This window comes from Mustelus asterias, chromosome 16 (assembly GCF_964213995.1).
Source record: "Mustelus asterias chromosome 16, sMusAst1.hap1.1, whole genome shotgun sequence".
NCBI lineage: Eukaryota > Metazoa > Chordata > Chondrichthyes > Carcharhiniformes > Triakidae > Mustelus > Mustelus asterias.
In genome coordinates, this window is record NC_135816.1 from 79080705 (window position 1) to 79101945 (window position 21241).

General features: G+C 46.5%; 1 protein-coding gene across 1 annotated transcript in view; it reads left to right on the forward strand.

The window, feature by feature from the left end:
* Positions 1–5331, forward strand: part of LOC144505574 (A-type potassium channel modulatory protein KCNIP1-like) — a 98305-nt gene extending 92974 nt beyond the window's left edge. The window contains exons 5-7 of the mRNA XM_078231694.1: positions 1450–1557; positions 3516–3620; positions 5230–5331. Of these exons, the coding sequence (XP_078087820.1) occupies positions 1450–1557; positions 3516–3620; positions 5230–5331 (315 nt within the window). The remainder of the gene's footprint in view (positions 1–1449; positions 1558–3515; positions 3621–5229) is intronic.
* The last annotated feature ends 15910 nt before the right edge of the window (positions 5332–21241 follow it).

Sequence of the window (21241 nt, forward strand, 5' to 3'; positions counted from 1 at the left end):
CCGTCATCCCTATGTGGTGCAGCGGCTGGAGAGCACCCAACTCTCAACACCACTCCCTCCTCTCACGCAGCGACACATTACAACAGCTGCTCTCAATAGCATCCGGCTTGTACAGTGAGGCCTTTGCCCCTTGTCCCCTCTTCTTGCCTCATGGCCTCCTGTCCCATCAGCCCTCCCTTCACAGCACCTAGTGCTGAAGACTTCAGTCTTCCCTTCAGTGGGTGTGGGACATTGGCAATGGTTTGAATCTGGGTTTCCATCGCGTTCTTTTAGTTTCCGGGAGTGTTAATGTCATCCAGTGGGATAAGGAAGAGACATGAGGGAGCAGTTGGTATGCAGGGGCAGTGAGCATCATCCTTTATGGAGTATCCTCTGTGTGTCTCAGCGCTGTGGCAGTTTGTGGTATGCGCTACCTGGCAGCAGTTCTTTCAGCTGCTACTGGGGCACCTGATCCTTGTGTGCATTCATCTTTCCGATTCCTCTCCCTGACCTGGTGCATTACTGTGAATGAAGGGAATTCCATGAGATGTGCCAACGTCCAGCACTCATGTAGAGTTTGAAGGGAGAGAGGTCCGGGATCAGTGACACTTGTGTGTGAGGGGATTTAGGACTGGGCTGGTCACAAATCAATCAATAGTGTTACCTTAGTGAGACAAGAGTTAATACTATGCTCATCCTAAATCTTAAATGTGGATTACAGGGTCAAAGGTAGGGTTCTGAAGACTGTGGAGGAACAGAGAGATCTTGGGGTCCATATCCACAGATCTCTAAAGGTTGCCACTCAAGTGGATAGAGCAGTGAAGAAGGCCTATAGTGTGTTAGCTTTTATTAACAGGGGGTTGGAGTTTAAGAGCCGTGGGGTTATGCTGCAACTGTACAGGACCTTGGTGAGACCACATTTGGAATATTGTGTGCAGTTCTGGTCACCTCACTATAAGAAGAATGTGGAAGCGCTGGAAAGAGTGCAGAGGAGATTTACCAGGATGCTGCCTGGTTTGGAGGGTAGGTCTTATGAGGAAAGGTTGAGGGAGCTAGGGCTGTTCTCTCTGGAGCGGAGGAGGCTGAGGGGAGACTTAATAGAGGTTTATAAAATGATGAAGGGGATAGATAGAGTGAACGTTCAAAGACTATTTCCTCGGGTGGATGGAGCTATTACAAGGGGGCATAACTATAGGGTTCATGGTGGGAGATATAGGAAGGATATCAGAGGTAGGTTCTTTACGCAGAGAGTGGTTGGGGTGTGGAATGGACTGCCTGCAGTGATAGTGGAGTCAGACACTTTAGGAACATTTAAGCTGTTATTGGATAGGCACATGGAGCACACCAGGATGATAGGGAGTGGGATAGCTTGATCTTGGTTTCAGATAAAGCTCGGCACAACATCGTGGGCCGAAGGGCCTGTTCTGTGCTGTACTGTTCTATGTTCTATGTTCTATCCTCTCATTTCAGGACTTTGTGATGGCTCTTTCGGTATTACTGAGGGGTACTGTTCATGAAAAGCTCAGATGGACATTTAACCTGTATGATATTAATAAGGATGGATATATCAATAAAGAGGTAAGCAACCTTAAGCTAATAACTAACAAAAAAGAATGGTCCAAATATCTGCAGCGATGTTTGAGGGGTTCTGATCATAGAGTCCTCCAGTGCAGAAGGAGGCTATTCAGCCCATCAAGTCTGCACCAACTACAATCCCACCCAGGCCTTATCCCCGTAACCCCATGCATTTAGCCTAGCTAGTCCCACTAACACTAAGGGGCAATTTAGCATGGCCAATCCATCTAACCCGCACATCTTTGCTGTGTATGAGTAATAATTAGAAGGAAAAGAGAGTGCAGAGTAGGAGTGGTATTCAAAGAGCAGTTAGTTTACTCGAGAGATGGTATTCAATGGGAGTTAGTGTACTGGAGAGATGGCCTTCAATGGAGAGTTAGTTTGCTGGAGGAATGGTCTTCAATGGGGAGTTAGTGTACTAGAATGCTGGTCTTCGATGGGAAGTTAGTGCACTAGAGAGATGGTGTTCATTGGGAATTAGTGTACTAGAGGGATGGTCTTCGATGGGAAGTTAATGCACCAGAGAGATGATGTTCTTTGGGAGTTAGTGTACCAGAGAAATTGTCTTCAATTGGAAGTAATTGTACTAATGAGATTGTCTTTAATGGGGAGCTAGTGTACTAGACGAGTGGTCTTCAATGGGGAGTTAATGTCCTAGAGAAATAGTCTTCATTTGGAGTTGGTGTACCAGAGAGATGATTTTCAATTGAGAGTGAGTGTATTAGTGAGATGGTCTTTAATGGTGAGTTATTACACTAAAGAGATGGTCTTCTTTGAGGGTCGGTGGATTGAGGGGAAGATCTTAAATAGGGGAGTTGTGATTAGAGAAATGGTCATCACTGTCGAGTTAGTGTACTAGATGGATGTTCTTCATTGGGGAATTACTCTACTGGAGAGATTCTCTCCATTGAGGGAGGGATGGTTTTCATTGGAAGTTGGTGTACTAGAGGGATGAGCTGCAATGGGCAGTTAGTGTACGAGGGAGATAGTTTCAGTGAAGTGTTAATATACTAGAGAGATGGTTTCAATGGGGACTTAGTGTACTAGAAGTGTCTTCAATGAAGTATTGCTGTACTGGAGAGATGGACTTCAATGGCAAGTTTGTGAACTGGAGTAATGGTGTTGAATGGGGCATTTAGTAAACTCGAGGTATTGTCTTCAATGGGATATTTAGTACTTGAGGGCTGATCTTCAATGGAGAGTTGGTGTACAGTAGGGATGGTTTTAGTGGGGAGTTAGTGAATTAGAGAGATGATTTCAATGGGGACTTAGTGTACTGGAGGGTTTGCTCTTCAATGGGAGTTAAAGTACCAGACAGATGGTCTTCAATCGGGAGTTACTGTACTAGAGTGATACAAAGAACAGTACAGCACAGGAACAGGCCCTTCAGCCCTCCAAGACTGTGCTGGTCATGATGCCCTAACTAAACTTAGGGCGGCAGAGTGGCACAGTGATTCGCACTGCTGCCTCGCAGCTCCAAGGACCTGGGTTCGATTCCCTGCTTGGGTCATTGTCTGTGTGGAGTTTGCACATTCTCCTCGTGTCTGCGTGGGTTTCCTCCAGGTGTCCGGTTTCTTCCCACAGTCCAAAGATGAGTGGGTTAGGTTGATTGGCCGTGCTAAATTGCCCCTTAGTGTCGTGGGATGCGTAGGTTAGAGGGATTAGCAGGGTAAATATGTGGGGTTACGGGGATAGGGCCTGGGTGGGTGGAATTGTTGTTGGTGCAGACCCGATGGACTGAATGGCCTCCTTCTGCACTGTAGGGTTTCTATGATTCTATAAACTGGTCTTCAAACGGTTCTTAGTGTACTATTTGCATGATCTTCAATGGTGTGTTTTTATACCTAGAGATGATTTTCAATGGAGTTTCAGTGGTGTGGCCTGCAATAGAGAATTTGTGTGTTAGTGTTTGATAGGCCATGGTCAAGGAGAGACTGAACCTTCTATTATTGAAACCACAGGAGATGACTGATATTGTGAGAGCCATCTATGACATGATGGGGAAATACACATATCCTGTGCTCAAGGATGATGCTCCTCGGCACCATGTGGATGTCTTTTTTCAGGTAAATGTTTCCAGGTATTTAATTGTTAGAATGCCTCATTTAACATGGTCTGAGATCGAGCAGCAGGTTTCACCTATCATCTTGGGTCCTGAGTTTGGATTCAGCCCAAGCTGATGGGAATATTTTGTAAATTTGTGTTGACCTGGGTCAACACTACACCTTGAAGTGTGGGTCATGTGTTCTCTTACATCACAGTGTGGGCAGTGTACTACATTCCTTTATATTCCTGGCTTGGGTCACTGTCTGTGTGGAGTTTGCACATTCTCCTCGTGTCTGCGTGGGTTTCCTCCGGGTGCTCCGGTTTCCTCCCACAGTCCAAAGATGTGCGGGTTAGGTTGATTGGCCATGCTAAAATTGTCCCTTAGTGTCCTGGGATGCGTAGATTAGAGGGATTGGCGTGTAAAATATGTAGGGATGTGGGGGTAGGGCCTGGGTGGGATTGTGGTCGGTGCAGACTCGATGGGCCAAATGGCCTCTTTCTGTACTGTAGGGTTTCTATGATTCTATGATATGCCCAGATCTTATACTGCAGTTCCAAACTCTCATCTTCTTCATCGCAACAGCTCAATTTAGACCAAACTTGCCCAACTTTTTCACGTTGAGGCCACTTTTCCATTTTTCCCAGACTCTGGAGGCCTTTTTCAAATTTTGGAAAGATAAAGCTGATGAATGAAAATAAACAAGTTGCTGAGCAAAAAAAGTCACAGGAATAAATTAACAATTGAAAGAATGAGCAATAAATAAAGGTGACCATTAGTGTGTAAAGGTGAGAGTGTGCAGGTCCAACTCACTCCCAGTGAACTTATCAGCTGCAAATCTGGGAGAGGAGCCTGTGATTGGGGGAACACTTTCTTTACCACTCGAGAGATGGTGTTCATTGGGAGTTAGTGTACCAGGGAAATTGTCTTCAATTGGAAGTAATTGTACTAATAAGATTGTCTTTAATGGGGAGCTAGGTACTAGATGAATGGGGAATTAATGTTCGAGAGGAATAGAGGAATTACCACTGCATTTACTGAGATTTTGAAAACAACCTCCAGGGACGACATTGCAGCTGGACAAATCTGGCCTTAACAAACTCTTTCTTGGCTCTTTGCTGATTGATTTGATCATCCTGAGGGCAAGTGCATGACAGGATGCAGCTCAGACTGATGGGCTGCATTTCAATACTCGTTCAGACGCCTCACTGTCTGACAGTAGTGGACATGGTGCCCATTTCTACCTTAGCATTTTAGTTTCAAATTATTCTTCAGCATTTATTGCCCATCCCCAGTTGCCCTCGAGAAGGTGGAGTTGAGCTGTCTTATTGCAGTCCATGTGATGTAGGTACACTCACAGTGCTGTTAGGGAGGGAGTTCCAGTATTTTGACCCAGCAGCAGTGAAGGAACTTGGACGTGGTGGTGTTCCCATGTGCCTCATCGCCATTATTGGATGTCAGCTCCAATTCTCCAAGTCTTAGTGATTGGTGAAGTTGAGCAGACAGGCATCATTCCATGGGTTTCAATTAGTCACAAATGAAAATTCACCATGACTTTTTCATGCACAGAGCAAACTGATGTAATCTCTCCTGAAATGTTTCCAAATGATCTTTTATGTCAATCTTCACAGAAAATGGACAAGAACAAAGATGGTGTGGTCACGATTGATGAGTTTATAGAATCCTGCCTACAGGTAAGAGATTGTTTGAGAAACATTCAGCCAGACGGGTAGCCACACCGACATACTGTCCATTTCTCCTTTAATTTGAGGATGATCTCTGGGAGTGATGCGCACAGGAAGCTAACAGCAGTTCAGGAGAGGTGAACCAATGATTAGATTAGGGCACATAAAACATGGTTCAATCCTGATTTTTAAGGTCACAGGAACTGAACTCCATGACCGCTTGCATCCTGGATTCAAAATTCAATCCTTGAATTCAATTCAAGTCACTTACTCTCTTGGATATCTCCAGTGATGAATGGCAATTCATTCTGTTCTTGGGTTTAACTCTTAAGTCTTGAGATGCAGTGGGTCGTATCTCTGCCTGTGAGCCAGAGGCTCCGAGTTTGAGTCCCACTCCAGGAGTTGCTGGCCAAAGAAGGTATGTTCATAACGTGGTCAAACAAATTGAATATCAACTTGTAAATCCTTCTCTGGCAGGTGGTAGGAGCGGGAGAGAATTTTGGCAAGACAGAACCACGTGGTAACCGCAGTGCAAGATCCTCCTCATGTTAAAAGACTCCACACATATGTTCTTGCCATGGGATGTATTCTTCACTGTAAGGAACTACCAGAGAGTTTTAAGTTGCTGTTAACATATCCCATTGTAAATACACCATCCTCACAAAGCTGGCCAACAGCTCCCCTACAGATAGAAGGATACAATTACAGAATGACAGGATTACCTAGGCAACTTACATTCTAAATGTGGATGTAGGAATTTATAATGGGAAAGAAATGAGACGAGTGTTTAACCATGAGATTTTAATTGTCAGACAGAAGTGAAGATTAAATGCAGTCATTGGATTAGTAGGTTTACAGGGGTGGACTGAGGGAGCACTTCAATATGCAAAGGCCAGCTCGAGGGCTCTGGTTAAATGGCATGAGGGTTCTGAGTTCCAGCATTACTCCGACTAGACGTGCTTGTTGTGGTTGAGTTTGCAATGACACAGATAGGGAGAGTGTAGATGGCAGTGTTGACATTTAAGATGATGATGAAGTGTGGGTAGGAATGGATCTTGAGTTGGAGCTGGTGTGTGAGGAGCATGGCAGTGAGTAGGAAGAACATGGTGATTGGGGGGAGGGAAGGAAGGCCTTGTTACAGATGTTGGCAAAGATCAAAGTGGCTGGATGAGAGATGGAGGTGGGAGGGGTGTCCAGGAAAAGGCTACATTAATGCACACTGGCTGAATGCAGAAGATCGTTCATCTTCTTGTGGCACTGCTGCCCCGTCCTCTTCTGCAGCGAGCTTGTACTCACCAGGGCTGCCTCTGCATCCCAGGCGGGGGTGGTGACCAGGTTGCATCCTGGAGCAGGGGTAGAATGCATCCTGTTTCTGTTCCACTCCATTTGAGAAATCTGGTCAGGGCTCCCTCTGAGAAATGTAGTGAGGGCTTCCTGGCTGCCATCCCCTGCAGTCACTGTGGAACAAGTGCTGGGGAGCCGTTTATATGCAGTGTATAGTGATTGGCATGATTGAGTGAAGCCATGGCGAGTAAATCAGAGAGAGGCTGTTGCAGACACAGCATGATTCTCGTGGCCTCAGAAGGTTTTGTCAATGAGGCTCAGGATCCCCAGTCAGAAATTATGCCAGAGCCTTCGACGTGGTTCACACCATTTCTCTTGCTAAAACCGACACTTTGCCAAATTCTGGTAAGATCACCGAGGGTTCAAAAAGAGATAGTGGCAGGGGTAATAGATGTGCTAAATATGAAACCAAGATTAAATCTATTACTAAAGAAGTCTTAACAATACACTTAGCAAAAACATCTTATGATTACATCAATGGTAGGGAAATTATTGGAGAGGATTCTTCAAGACAGGATTTATTCCCACTTGGAAATAAGTGGGCGTATGAGTGAGAGGCAACATGGTTTTGTGAAGGGGAGGTCATGTCTCATGAACTTGATCGAGTTTTTCAAGGAAGTGACGAAGATGATTGATGAGGGTAGGGTAGTGGATGTTGTCTACATGAACTTCAGTAAGGCCTTTGACAAGCTCCCTCATGGCAGACTGGTGCAGAAGGTGAAGTCGCATGGGATCAGAGGTGAGCTGGCAAGGTGGATACAAAACTGGCTCGGTCAAAGAAGACAGAGGGTAGCAATGGAAGGGTGCGTTTCTGAATGGAGGGCTGTGACAGGGATCAGTGCTGGGACCTTTGCTGTTTATAATATATATAAATGATTTAGAGGAAAATGTAACTGGTTTGATTAGTAAGTTTGCGGATGACACAAAGGTTGGTAGATTTGCAGATAGCGATGAGGACCATCAGAGGATACAGCAGGATATAGATCAGTTGGAGACTTGGGCGGAGAGATGACAGATGGAGTTTAATCTGGACAAATGTGAGGTAATGCATTTTGGAAGGTCTAATACAGATAGGAAATATACAGTAAATGGCAGAACCCTTAAGAGTATTGATAGGCAAAGGGATCTGGATGTACAGGTACACAGGCCACTGAAAGTGGCAATGCAGGTGGAGAAGGTAGTCAAGAAGGCATGCTTGGTTTCATCGGCTGGGGTAATGAGTTTAAAAATTGGCAAGTCATGTTGCAGCTTAAAAGAACCTTAGTTAGGCCGCACTTGGAATATAGTGTTCAATTCTGGTCGCCACACCACCAGAAGGATGTGGAGGCTTTGGAGAGGGTACAGAAAAGATTTACCAGGATGTTGCCTGGTATGGAAGGCATTAGCTATGAGGAGAGGTTGGAGAAACTTGGTTTGTTCTCACTGGAGCGACGGAGGTTGGGGGGAGACCTGATAGAAGTCTACAAGATTATGAGAGGCATGAACAGAGTGGATAGTCAGAAGCTTTTTCCCAGGGTGGAAGAGTCAATTACTAGGGGGCATAAGTTTAAGGTGCGAGGGGCAAGGTTTAAAGGAGATGTACGAGGCAGATTTTTTTACACAGAAAGTGATGGGTGCCTGGAACTCGTTGCCGGGGGAGGTAGTGGAAGCGAATACAGTAGTGACTTTTAAAGTGCATGACAAGTACATGAATAGGATGGGAATAGAGCGATATGGCGGCACGGTAGCACAATGGTGAGCACTGCTGCTTCACAGCTCCAGGGTCCTGGGTTCGATTCCCGGCTTGGGTCACTGTCTGTGTGGAGTTTGCACATTCTCCCCGTGTCTGCGTATGTTTCCTCCGGGTTCTCTGGTTTCCTCCCACGGTCCAAAGATGTGCGGGTTAGGTTGATTGGCCATGCTAAAATTGCCCCTTAGTGTCCCGGGATGCGTAGGTTAGACGGATTAGCAGGTAACATATAGGGATATGGGGATAGGGCCTGGGTGGGAGTGTGGTCGGTGCAGACTCGATGGGCCGAATGGCCTCTTTCTGCACTGTAGGGTTTCTATGATTTCTCTGGTTGCCGGAAGGGTAGGGGGTTTTAGTTAAGTCGGGCAGCATGATCGGTGCAGGCTTGGTGGGCCTGTGCTGTAATTTTCTTTGTTCTTTGATTAGAACAAGTCAACATTGTTTTGCTAAAGGGAAATCCAGTTTGACAACTCATTAGAATTTTTGACAATGCACCTAGTAGGATTTGATAAAGGGGAACCAGTCGATGTAAAATAACTGGATTTCCAAAAAGACATTCAATAAGTTGCCGCACAAAAACTTATGTAACCCCCTGCTGACAAATAGATGCAGTAAGAAGTTTAACAACACCAGGTTAAAGTCCAACAGGTTTATTTGGTAGCAAAAGCCACACAAGCTTTCGAAGCTCTAAGCCCCTTCTTCAGGTGAGTGGGAACATATTCCCACTCACCTGAAGAAGGGGCTTAGAGCTTCGAAAGCTTGTGTGGCTTTTGCTACCAAATAAACCTGTTGGACTTTAACCTGGTGTTGTTAAACTTCTTACTGTGTTTACCCCAGTCCAACGCCGGCATCTCCACATCATGACAAGTAGATGCTCAGTAAAGCTGTACCTGGGATGTGCTTGATGTTATAAGGGGTTACTATGTAAATGTTCAATTAACAGGATCCTGAGTTCTTAGCGGTTGGTGTTGAGCTAGGCTAAATTTCCTATTTACCAATAAATGTCAGTACAGGCGTGAATGAAAAGGATTAGTGTATGCAGTTGCAATCTAGAGTAATAACCTATTAATAATAGCGATGTGCCTCCTAAACTGGTAAGTATGTAAACCTTCTAATAAGAAAAGGTTCAGGACAACCATGCAAAAGGAATAACAAAAATAAATTTATTTTCTTGCATTGTTGCGTCTCATAAAACAGGTAAAGAACAAAGAGAACAAAGAACAATACAGCACAGGAACAGGCCCTTCGGCCCTCCAAGCCCGTGCCGCTCCCTGGTTCAAACTAGACCATTCTTTTGTATCCCTCCATTCCCACTCCGGTCATGTGGCTATCTAGATAAGTCTTAAACATTCCCAGTGTGTCCGCCTCCACCACCTTGCCCGGAAGTGCATTCCAGGCCCCCACCACCCTCTGTGTAAAATACGACCTTCTGATATCCGTGTTAAACCTCCCCCCTCCCTCACCTTGAACCTATGACCCCTCGTGAACGTCACCACCGACCTGGGAAAAAGCTTCCCACCGTTCACCCTATCTATGCCTTTCATAATTTTATACACCTCTATTAGGTCACCCTTCATCCTCCGTCTTTCCAGTGAGAACAATCCCAGTTTACCCAATCTCTCCTCATAACTAAGCCCTTCCATACCAGGCAACATCCTGGTAAACCTCCTCTGCACTCTCTCTGAAGCCTCCACGTCCTTCTGGCAGTGCGGCGACCAGAACTGGGTGCAGTATTCCAAATGCGGCCGAAGCTATACAACCGCAACATCAGACCCCAACTTTTATACTCTATGCCCCGTCCTATAAAGGCAAGCATGCCATATGTCTTCTTCACCACCTTCTCCACCTGTGACGTCACCTTCAAGGATCTGTGGACTTGCACACCCAGGTCCCTCTGTGTATCTACACCCTTTATGGTTCTGCCATTTATCGTATAGCTCCCCCGTACGTTAGTTCTACCAAAATGCATCACTTCGCATTTATCTGGATTCCCAAAGAGTCCCAAACTAAAGATTTTTCAATTAAACAGTTTCAACTCTGAGAAATGTTCAAAATATTACCAAGCGCTTGGATTTATAAATGTTGGGGCCCATACGTTGGTGCACATATGAAGAAAACACGCCCTCAACAACACACTGCTGATACCGTTCAGTGTCTGATAGTATAGTCTCCAGTTGCTCAGGCAACCACGACACACACAGTCCAGAAGGGTCTGCGAGCGGGAAGATGATGCAGCAGGAAAAGAAAATGCAGCAAGCTGTCCGTGTAGTGACGCAGGTCCAGTGCGCTGAAGTCTGTCCTCCTCGGCAGTGCTACTTAGCAAGTTAGCTTCAGCTAATCCTCGTTCTCTCCGTCTTCTCAGTGAAAACTACGCCCGGCGTCTATAGCTGACTGTCCCTCACCGGCAGTTTCTAGCAGAAACGTCCACGCTTGAGAGTACAAGACAATGCACTTTACACTTTTTCTCAACAATAATGAAAATAACAAACAGGACTAAACCTTGCTGTCTTTCACTTCAAACTGGAAAAAACGAGTTACTAAACTGCGACAAACACGAGCTTTAACTGCACAGTAATATTTGTGCCCATACTGTGAAGTATGTTAGTCTACAAATATTATTTGCCTCGACGTTAAAACTGGGTTTTTACCGCATGGAAACAGCTCCTCTTCCCCACGTGTGTCTCCCCACTGCAGCTCCCCTTCCCCACGTGTGTCTCCCCACTGCAGCTCCCCTTCCCCACGTGTGTCTCCCCACTGCAGCTCCCCTTCCCCACGTGTGTCTCCCCACTGCAGCTCCCCTTCCCCACGTGTGTCTCCCCACTGCAGCTCCCCTTCCCCACGTGTGTCTCCCCACTGCAGCTCCTCTTCCCCACGTGTGTCTCCCCACTGCAGCTTCCTCTTCCCCACGTGTGTCTCCCCACTGCAGCTCCCCTTCCCCACGTGTGTCTCCCCACTGCAGCTCCCCTTCCCCACGTGTGTCTCCCCACTGCAGCTCCCCTTCCCCACGTGTGTCTCCCCACTGCAGCTCCCCTTCCCCACGTGTGTCTCCCCACTGCAGCTCCCCTTCCCCACGTGTGTCTCCCCACTGCAGCTCCCCTTCCCCACGTGTGTCTCCCCACTGCAGCTCCCCTTCCCCACGTGTGTCTCCCCACTGCAGCTCCCCTTCCCCACGTGTGTCTCCCCACTGCAGCTCCCCTTCCCCACGTGTGTCTCCCCACTGCAGCTCCCCTTCCCCACGTGTGTCTCCCCACTGCAGCTTCCTCTCCCCTACGTGTGTCTCCCCACTGCAGCTCCCCTTCCCCACGTGTGTCTCCCCACTGCAGCTCCCCTTCCCCACGTGTGTCTCCCCACTGCAGCTTCCTCTTCCCCACGTGTGTCTCCCCACTGCAGCTCCCCTTCCCCACGTGTGTCTCCCCACTGCAGCTTCCCCTTCCCCACGTGTGTCTCCCCACTGCAGCTTCCTCTCCCCTACGTGTGTCTCCCCACTGCAGCTTCCTCTCCCCCACGTGTGTCTCCCCACTGCAGCTCCCCTTCCCCACGTGTGTCTCCCCGCTGCAGCTTCCCCTTCCCCACGTGTGTCTCCCCACTGCAGCTCCTCTTCCCCACGTGTGTCTCCCCACTGCAGCTCCCCTTCCCCACGTGTGTCTCCCCGCTGCAGCTCCCCTTCCCCATGTGTGTCTCCCCACTGCAGCTCCCCTTCCCCACGTGTGTCTCCCCACTGCAGCTCCCCTTCCACACGTGTGTCTCCCCACTGCAGCTTCCTCTCCCCCACGTGTGTCTCCCCACTGCAGCTCCTCTTCCCCACGTGTGTCTCCCCACTGCAGCTCCTCTTCCCCACGTGTGTCTCCCCACTGCAGCTCCCCTTCCCCACGTGTGTCTCCCCACTGCAGCTCCTCTTCCCCACGTGTGTCTCCCCACTGCAGCTCCCCTTCCCCACGTGTGTCTCCCCACTGCAGCTTCCTCTTCCCCATGTGTGTCTCCCCACTGCAGCTCCCCTTCCCCATGTGTGTCTCCCCACTGCAGCTTCCTCTTCCCCACGTGTGTCTCCCCACTGCAGCTCCCCTTCCCCATGTGTGTCTCCCCACTGCAGCTTCCTCTTCCCCACGTGTGTCTCCCCACTGCAGCTTCCTCTCCCCCACGTGTGTCTCCCCACTGCAGCTCCCCTTCCCCACGTGTGTCTCCCCACTGCAGCTTCCTCTTCCCCATGTGTGTCTCCCCACTGCAGCTCCCCTTCCCCACGTGTGTCTCCCCACTGCAGCTTCCTCTCCCCCACGTGTGTCTCCCCACTGCAGCTTCCTCTGCCTCCCGCCGTTTTTCTTTTTCCCTCCCCCTATGTAATCTGATTGGCTGAAAGTGCAGCTCTCTAGAAAACGGATTGGCTTAGCTTACATCACTCAAACAAACAGTATCTGTTCAGGACATTGGGCCCAGTAAACAGGATATTGAAACTCAAGAAAACAAAGAATAATGGGAAATGTCTTTTTTATTAAATTTACCCATACATCAAGAAAACACACTCTTTTCATTTTTCTTTCATTTATCCTTTTTTTTCAGGCCCCTACACTTAATAGGCAAGGTAGGGGCGGCACGGTAGCACAGTGGTTAGCACTGCTGCTTCACAGCTCCAGGGACCTGGGTTCGATTCCCGGCTTGGGTCAGTCTGTAGTAGGGAAAATGCTGGAATCCATTATTAAAGAGGAGATAGCAGGGCATCTGGATAGAAATGGTTCGATCAATCAGACGCAGCATGGATTCATGAGGGGAAAGTCGTGCTTGACGAACATGTTGGATTTTTATGAAGATGTGACTAGGGCGGTTGATGGAGGAGAACCGGTGGATGCGGTGTTTTTGGATTTCCAAAAGGCGTTTGATAAGGTGCCCCATAAAAGGCTGCTGAAGAAGATTAGGGCACACGGAGTTGGGGGTAGTGTGTTAAAGTGGATTGGGGACTGGCTATCCGACAGGAAGCAAAGAGTCGGAATAAATGGGTGTTTTTCCGGTTGGAGGAAGGTAACTAGTGGCGTGCCGCAGGGATCGGTACTCGGGCCGCAACTGTTTACCATTTATATAGATGATCTGGAGGAGGGGACGGAGTGTAGGGTAACGAAGTTTGCAGACGACACAAAGATAAGTGGAAAAGTGAATCGTGTGGAGGACGGAGAAGATCTGCAGAGAGATTTGGACAGGCTGAGTGAGTGGGCGAGGATATGGCAAATGGAGTATAACGTTGAGAAATGCGAGGTTATACACTTTGGAGGAAATAATAACAAATGGGATTACTATCTCAATGGAAACAAATTAAAACATGCTACCGTGCAAAGGGACCTGGGGGTCCTTGTGCATGAGACGCAAAAGCCCAGTCTGCAGGTACAACAGGTGATCAAGAAGGCAAATGGGATGTTGGCCTATATTGCGAGGGGGATAGAATATAAAAGCAGGGATGTCTTGATGCGCCTGTACAGGGCATTGGTGAGGCCGTAGCTGGAATACTGTGTGCAGTATTGGTCCCCTTATATGAGGAAGGATATATTGGCATTGGAGGGAGTGCAGAGAAGGTTCACCAGGTTGATACCGGAGATGAGGGGTTTGGATTATGAGGAGAGGCTGAGGAGATTGGGTTTGTACTCGTTGGAGTTTAGAAGGATGAGGGGGGATCTTATGGAGACTTATAAGATAATGCGGGGGCTGGATAGGGTGGAGGCGGAGAGATTCTTTCCACTTAGTAAGGAAGTTAAAACTAGAGGACACAGCCTCAAAATAAAGGGGGGTCGGTTTAAGACAGAGTTGAGGAGGAACTTCTTCTCCCAGAGGGTGGTGAATCTCTGGAATTCTCTGCCCACTGAGGTGGTGGAGGCTACCTCGCTGAATATGTTTAAAGCGCGGATGGATGGATTCCTGATCGGTAAGGGAATTAAGGGTTATGGGGATCAGGCGGGTAAGTGGTACTGATCCACGTCAGATCAGCCATGATCTTATTGAATGGCGGGGCAGGCTCGAGGGGCTAGATGGCCTACTCCTGCTCCTATTTCTTATGTTCTTATGTCTGTGTGGAGTTTGCACATTCTCCTCATGTCTGCGTGGGTTTCCTCCGGGTGCTCCGGTTTCCTCCCACAGTCCAAAGATGTGCGGGTTAGGTTGATTGGCCTTGCTAAAAATTGCCCCTTAGTGTCCTGGGATGCGTAGATTAGAGGGTAAAATATGTAGGGATATGGGGGTAGGGCCTGGGTGGGATTGTGGTCGGTGCAGACTCGATGGGCCGAATGGCCTCTTTCTGTACTGTAGGGTTTCTGTGATTTCTATGATGAGGGCTCATGGAGTGCCGCAAGGATGGATTATCAACTATTTACAATCTATATTAATGACTCAGATGAAAGGACAAAGAATTGTATCAAAATTACTGATGAAGCCATACTGGATGGGAGGGTACGCTGGTAGGAGCACACAGAGAGGCTGCAAATGGGTTAAAGCAAGTGGGCAACAAGATGGCAGATGGAGCATAATATAGGAAAGTATGAAGTTATTCGCTTTGGTCATGAGAAGAGAAAAACAGAATCTTTTTCAAAAAGTAAGAAACTTCTGATGTTCAAAGAGACATGGCTGTGCTTGTCCAACAGCACAGAGTTAGCAATCAGGAAGGAAAATTGTATGTCAGCCTTTACTGCAAGGGGATTGGAGGAGGGAGAATGGTGGAAGAGGGGGGAATGGAGAGGAGGGGGAATGAGGGAGGAGGGGGAATGGGGTGGGAGTTGGAATGAGGGAGGAGGGGGAATGGGGTGAGAGTCGGAATGAGGGAAGAGCGGGAATGGGGTGGAGGTGCAATGGGTTTGAGGGACAATGGGGGGGGGCAGATGGGGTGGAGAAGGGGCTTGGGGAGAAACTCTGATCATAATGATAATTGGGACAGCAGTGTTGGTCAAATGACCACACCAGGGAGATGCGTGAGAAGAGTCTTGAATGAAGCCTTGGCCTCCCCTCAGCTGTGTGGGCCTCACCTCTGCACCAATTAAGGTCACCTCACTGATTACTGGCTGTTTTTGAGGCTGACCCTTCCTGATGTTTGTGGCAATCTGTTTGTTGATTAAACATTATTCATCTGCAACTCTGTCTCTCCCTCTATTTAGGATGAAAATATCATGAGATCTTTGCAGCTCTTTGAAAATGTGATGTAGCTGTTCAGACTGAGGAATGGAACTCCCAGACTGAGAGATTTTATTGGGACCCTTTGAATGAGTAATGCCTGGACCTCCCCTTCCATTTGTGCACGCTTCCTGTCCGGATGGCATGTAACCCTGAAGAGATTCCATCACAATAATTTTCTACAACAAAAAGACTGTAAACTTGCTAAGAAATTGTAAAGAGTAATTTTTTGAATTTGTAAAGCATGCTGCACCACCACAGTGTGTTTATGGGGATCAGAGCGCTCTTCCACAACTCATCTGTTAAAGCCTGACTACTGTTCAAACTGGAAGCACAAAGACAGAACTCTTCCTCACCTCATTCCATTCCTCTCTCTTTAGTTTTATTCTGTTTTTATTACTTCTTCTTTACCTTATTTTCCCTCATTTCTCTTGTTCTTTATTCCCTTCAGCTAATCCTCTCACCCATATATCTCTTTTATTTCCCTTTTTCTCTATCTCCTGTTTCTCTCATTCCCTTTCATTGTTTATTTTCCCCTTGTTTCTTTTCTCTTCTCTTTGTTCCTCATTATCTCTTTCTTTCTAATTCTCTGTTTTAGTTTCTCATTCTTTCTTCCACATTCTCTCCCTGTCATTCTCATTTCTTTCTGTCTCATTCTCCTTTCTTTTTTCTCTCTCTCCTCTCTCTCTCTCTCTCCTTCTCCCTCTGCCTCCCTCTCCCTCTCATAGAAACCCTACAGTGCAGAAGGAGGCCATTCGGCCCATCGAGTCTGCACCGACCACAATCCCACCCAGGCCCTACCTCCATATCCCTACATATTTACCTGCTAATCCCTCTCACCTACACATCTGAGGACACTAAGGGGCAATTTTAGCTTGGCCAATCAACCTAACCCGCACATATTTGGACTGTGGGAGGAAACCGGAGCACCCGGAGTAAAGCCACGCAGACACGGGGAGAATGTGCAAACTCCACACAGACAGTGACCCAAGGTCCCTGGAGCTGTGAAGCAGCAGTGCTAACCACTGTGCTACCGTACCGCCCCTCTCCCTCCCTCTCCCTCTTTCTCTCATTCTCAATTTATTTCTCTCTTTCGTTATCATTCCCTCTCTTGTTTATTTCTTTTCTTTCCCATTCTTTCTCTTTTCTTTCCCATTCTTTCTCTTTTCTTTCTCATTCTTTCTCTCTCATGCTCTCTTTCCATCTTTTTCTTTCTATCCTTCTTTCTGATTCTTTTTTCTTTCTCATTTTCTCTCTCTCTGTCTCTCATTCTCATTCTTTCTCATGATCTATCTATCTCTCTTATCTCTCTCACTCTCATTTCCTCTCTCTCTTTATCTCTGATGACTGCCCATTCTGTTGTCTGCCTTCCTTTGGTCCAAACTCCACCTGCTCCACTCTTCTACAAATTCTATTTCTTACTCTTCAAGATGCCTTGAATTATTGGAGTTTGATAGTTAAAATATTTCACTTTCCATTTCTGGGGCCTATATTTGTCAGTTGGGCATTTTTTATAAATCCACTCTCTCAAACCAGAATGGAGCAAAGTGGCAAATATAACTGTGAGTAATAGCTTTAGTTTTACAGACATCCTGTAAACTAATGAGTTGAGACTGGCATCAGATCCAACAACAGTGTTTTTTCATTAAACAAACATGAAGCCAAATGGTTTCTGTGATGTCATTAGTTGCTGGTATCCGTATCATTAAATGAATAAACTCTTGGAATCTTTCTTGGAGATAATGTGAAAAAAATGATTCTTCAGATAGTTCAGTGTTTGTAGTTATTTGCCATATGGACGCAAGTAAACAGTAACATTCCCTGGACCACACAGCCACTCACAGACACACACCATTCTGATAACCTTTGTGTAATAATCATGGTCTCAGTCAAAAAATGTCTTTTTAAATCTCACTAATTTTACATTTTGAAGTAAATTTCTGCACATTTTCCATAAGTTTGGTCTGGATCTCTCACCAATGTCTAATGCAATACCTTAACAAATGGAGGAGTTACTGCTGCAAAAGTGGCCAAAGGTTTTTCTCCCCTTCCTGAACCATCAAGGAAAAGTACTTTGCCCCTGGTCATCCCTCACATGTTCCTGCTCCAATACCATCTTCCCCTCCCCCGACCTACCCACCACTTCCCCACTAATATCTCTCCCTCACTCCTGACTACCTCTCCCACCATCACTTCCTCTCTCTCCTCACCTTGCTCCCACAAGGCTTCTCCCTCTCCCACTATCTCTCCATCTCCCTCTCTCACTATCTCTCCCTCTCTCACACCTCTCCCTCTCCCACTGACTCTCCTTCTCACTGAGCAGACCACAATCCTCCCAAACCCCATCTCACCAGGTTACGAATTTCATGGCCTCCATTGCCCCCTGACTTCAGGCCCTGAGCTCCCCAGCCAATCAGCAATTCAATCACTCTTTGCTTCGGTCAATTTTGCTCTAGTCAACCCTTGCTCCAGTGGTATCTCCCACCCCTTCCCTAATCACTGGGATCACCTTCTGTCACCCCCAGTCAATGGGTATCAGCTGGAAGATGTGCACCTGACCTTGCTCTTCAATCAGCTGATGGATACACATTGAAACTGAACTCTGTGAACCACGTCACATGGGCTCAGTGTAGATCACAGCCAGTACTATCTCCCTGACCTCTCTGTTGATCACTGGCTCCCAATTCACAAGGTAAAAGGGACCATGCACATAACAAGAGTTTATAATGTTATGTGTGTTCTGGCTGTCTGGTGGTGTTTAGAATTTGGGAAAGATTTTTTAAAAAGTAAAAGTAGAGAGTTGATTAGAGGCAGACAGCTGGTGAAATGATGAGATGCGAATTAGCCTATCTGTGGAAAGCAAGTATTTTACATATGTGACTCGAGAGAACAATGGAGCTATAGACGTGGTAGCTTCAAAGCGGAGAGAAGGATATTGACACGTACCGGCAAAAATCCAACTCCATAGGATAGAATCAAAGGCAAAGAAGTGGTTTAACTGTAGAGCACTGAGAAGAGGAAAGAGGAGCAAACTGCAGCAAGTTGGAGCTATTGCTGCCTGAGAGAAACTGATGTCTGTGCTGAACTAAAGTATCACAATAAACCAATCGTGAATCACAGAATGTCTTGGGTGGGCGATGGCCTAGTGGTATTTCTGCTACACTTAATCCAGGAACTCAACTAATGTTCTGGGACCCCAGTTCAAATCCCACTGTGGCAGGTGGTGGATTTTTTGGTCGGTGCAGGCTTGGAGGACAGAAGAGCTGATCCTGTGCTGTAATTTTCTTTGTTCTTTATTCGTCTTCTGCTGCTGAATTCAGGAAATGGATATTCACCTATTCAACATGGTGGCAGAGGATTGGCCTCAATTGTGTCGGGTGGGAAGATAAAGAAAACAGAAAGCAAAAGAGAAAATGCTGGAAAATCTCAGCAAGTCTGGCAGCACCCGTAAGGAGAGAAAAGAGCTGACGTTTCGAGTCCAGATGATCCTTTGTCAAAGCTGAAACAGAAAGCACTTCCTGTTTCTGACTAAAATAAAGCTCCAAGCAGCTTTTAAGGTTTGATGTTTGAGTGACACTGCAGGATCAGAAATGATAATTACCCACCAATCTTTTTTATTCATTCGTGGGATGTATACATCGCTTGCTGACCAACATTTATTGCACATCCCATGTTGCCCAAGGGCAGTTGAGAGTCAACCACATGCTATGGCTCTGGTGTCACATGTAGGCCAGACCAGGAGAATTGCTTCCCTAAAGAACAATAATGTACCAGATAGATTTTTCCAACAATCGACAATGGTTTCATGGTCATCAGTAGATTCTTAATTCCAGATATTTTTATTGAATTCAAATTCCACCATCTTCTATGGCGGGATTCGAACCCGGGTCCCCAGAACATTAGCTGAATTTCTGGATTAATAATCTAGTGATAATTCCAAGAGGCTATTGCCTCCCTGGAAGTGGAACCATACAAACAATGAGAAGAATGAGGTGGAAGTACGGTCTTTACCAGTAAGAAGGAAGGTTAGAAATAAAGTATATTCAGAGCTGAATTTAACGGATATATAAACTGGAGAGATTGCCGATTCTACTACAGATTATGGACTAAATTTGCAAAAAAGGATGGCTTGTTGGAGGCCTAGGAGGTGTAATCATTATTTGATCAATTTAAGAAGATGGATGATCAACTCATGGAAGAAACCAAAAGAGAAAATGCTGGAAAATCTCAGCAGGTCTGGCAGCATCTGTAAAGAGAAAAAAGAGCTGATGTGTCACAGATTTTAAGAGACCTAATGAAAGACTAAAGAAATATCTAGAAATTCTGGAATCTGTGCTTGTGTTCAGATTGTGCATGAATCTCACCCATGGATAGATTTGTGGTTTTGATAGGTGTTCAATTTCATTCTGAGGATTCTCTTTTTAGAGAATAAATGATCACTGCTCTAAAAAGCAGGGAAGACTTGTAGGAAACAATCCTTTTGAGCAATCTTTGTGAGTGGGATTTACGACCATTTAGAAAGATGCGGATTAATCCGGGATAGTCAGCACGGATTCGTGAAGGGCAAGTCGTGCCTCACAAATTTGATATAATTTTTTGAGGAGGTAACTAAGTGTGTTGATGAAGGTAGGGCAGTTGATGCCATATACATGGATTTTAGTAAGGCGTTTGATAAGGTCCCCCATGGTCGGCTTATGATGAAAGTGAGGAGGTGTGGGATAGAGGGAAAGTTGGCCGATTGGATAGGTAACTGGCTGTCTGATCGAAGACAGAGGGTGGTGGTGGATGGAAAATTTTCGGATTGGAGGCAGGTTGCTAGCGGAGTGCCGCAGGGATCAGTGCTTGGTCCTCTGCTCTTTGTGATTTTTATTAATGACTTAGAGGAGGGGGCTGAAGGGTGGATCAGTAAATTTGCTGATGACACCAAGATTGGTGGAGTAGTGGATGAGGTGGAGGGCTGTTGTAGGCTGCAAAGAGACATAGATAGGATGCAAAGCTGGGCTGAAAAATGGCAAATGGAGTTTAACCCTGATAAATGTGAGGTGATTCATTTTGGTAGGACAAATTTAAATGTGGATTACAGGGTCAAAGGTAGGGTTCTGAAGACTGTGGAGGAACAGAGAGATCTTGGGGTTCATATCCACAGATCTCTAAAGGTTGCCACTCAAGTGGATAGAGCTGTGAAGAAGGCCTATAGTGTGTTAGCTTTTATTAACGGGGGTCGGAGTTTAAGAGCCGTGGGGTTATGCTGCAACTGTACAGGACCTTGGTGAGACCACATTTGGAATATTGTGTGCAGTTCTGGTCACCTCACTATAAGAAGGATGTGGAAGCGCTGAAAAGAGTGCAGAGGAGATTTACCAGGATGCTGCCTGGTTTGGAGGGTAGGTCTTATGAGGAAAGGTTGAGGGAGCGAGGGCTGTTCTCTCTGGAGCGGAGGAGGCTGAGGGGAGACTTAACAGAGGTTTATAAAATGATGAAGGGGATAGATAGAGTGAACGGTCAAAGACTATTTCCTCGGGTGGATGGAGCTATTACAAGGGGGCATAACTATAGGGTTCATGGTGGGAGATATAGGAAGGATATCAGAGGTAGGTTCTTTACGCAGAGAGTGGTTGGGGTGCGGAATGGATTGCCTGCAGTGATAGTGGAGTCAGACACTTTAGGAACATTTAAGCGGTTATTGGATAGGCACATGGAGCACACCAGGATGATAGGGAGTGGGATAGCTTGATCTTGGTTTCAGAT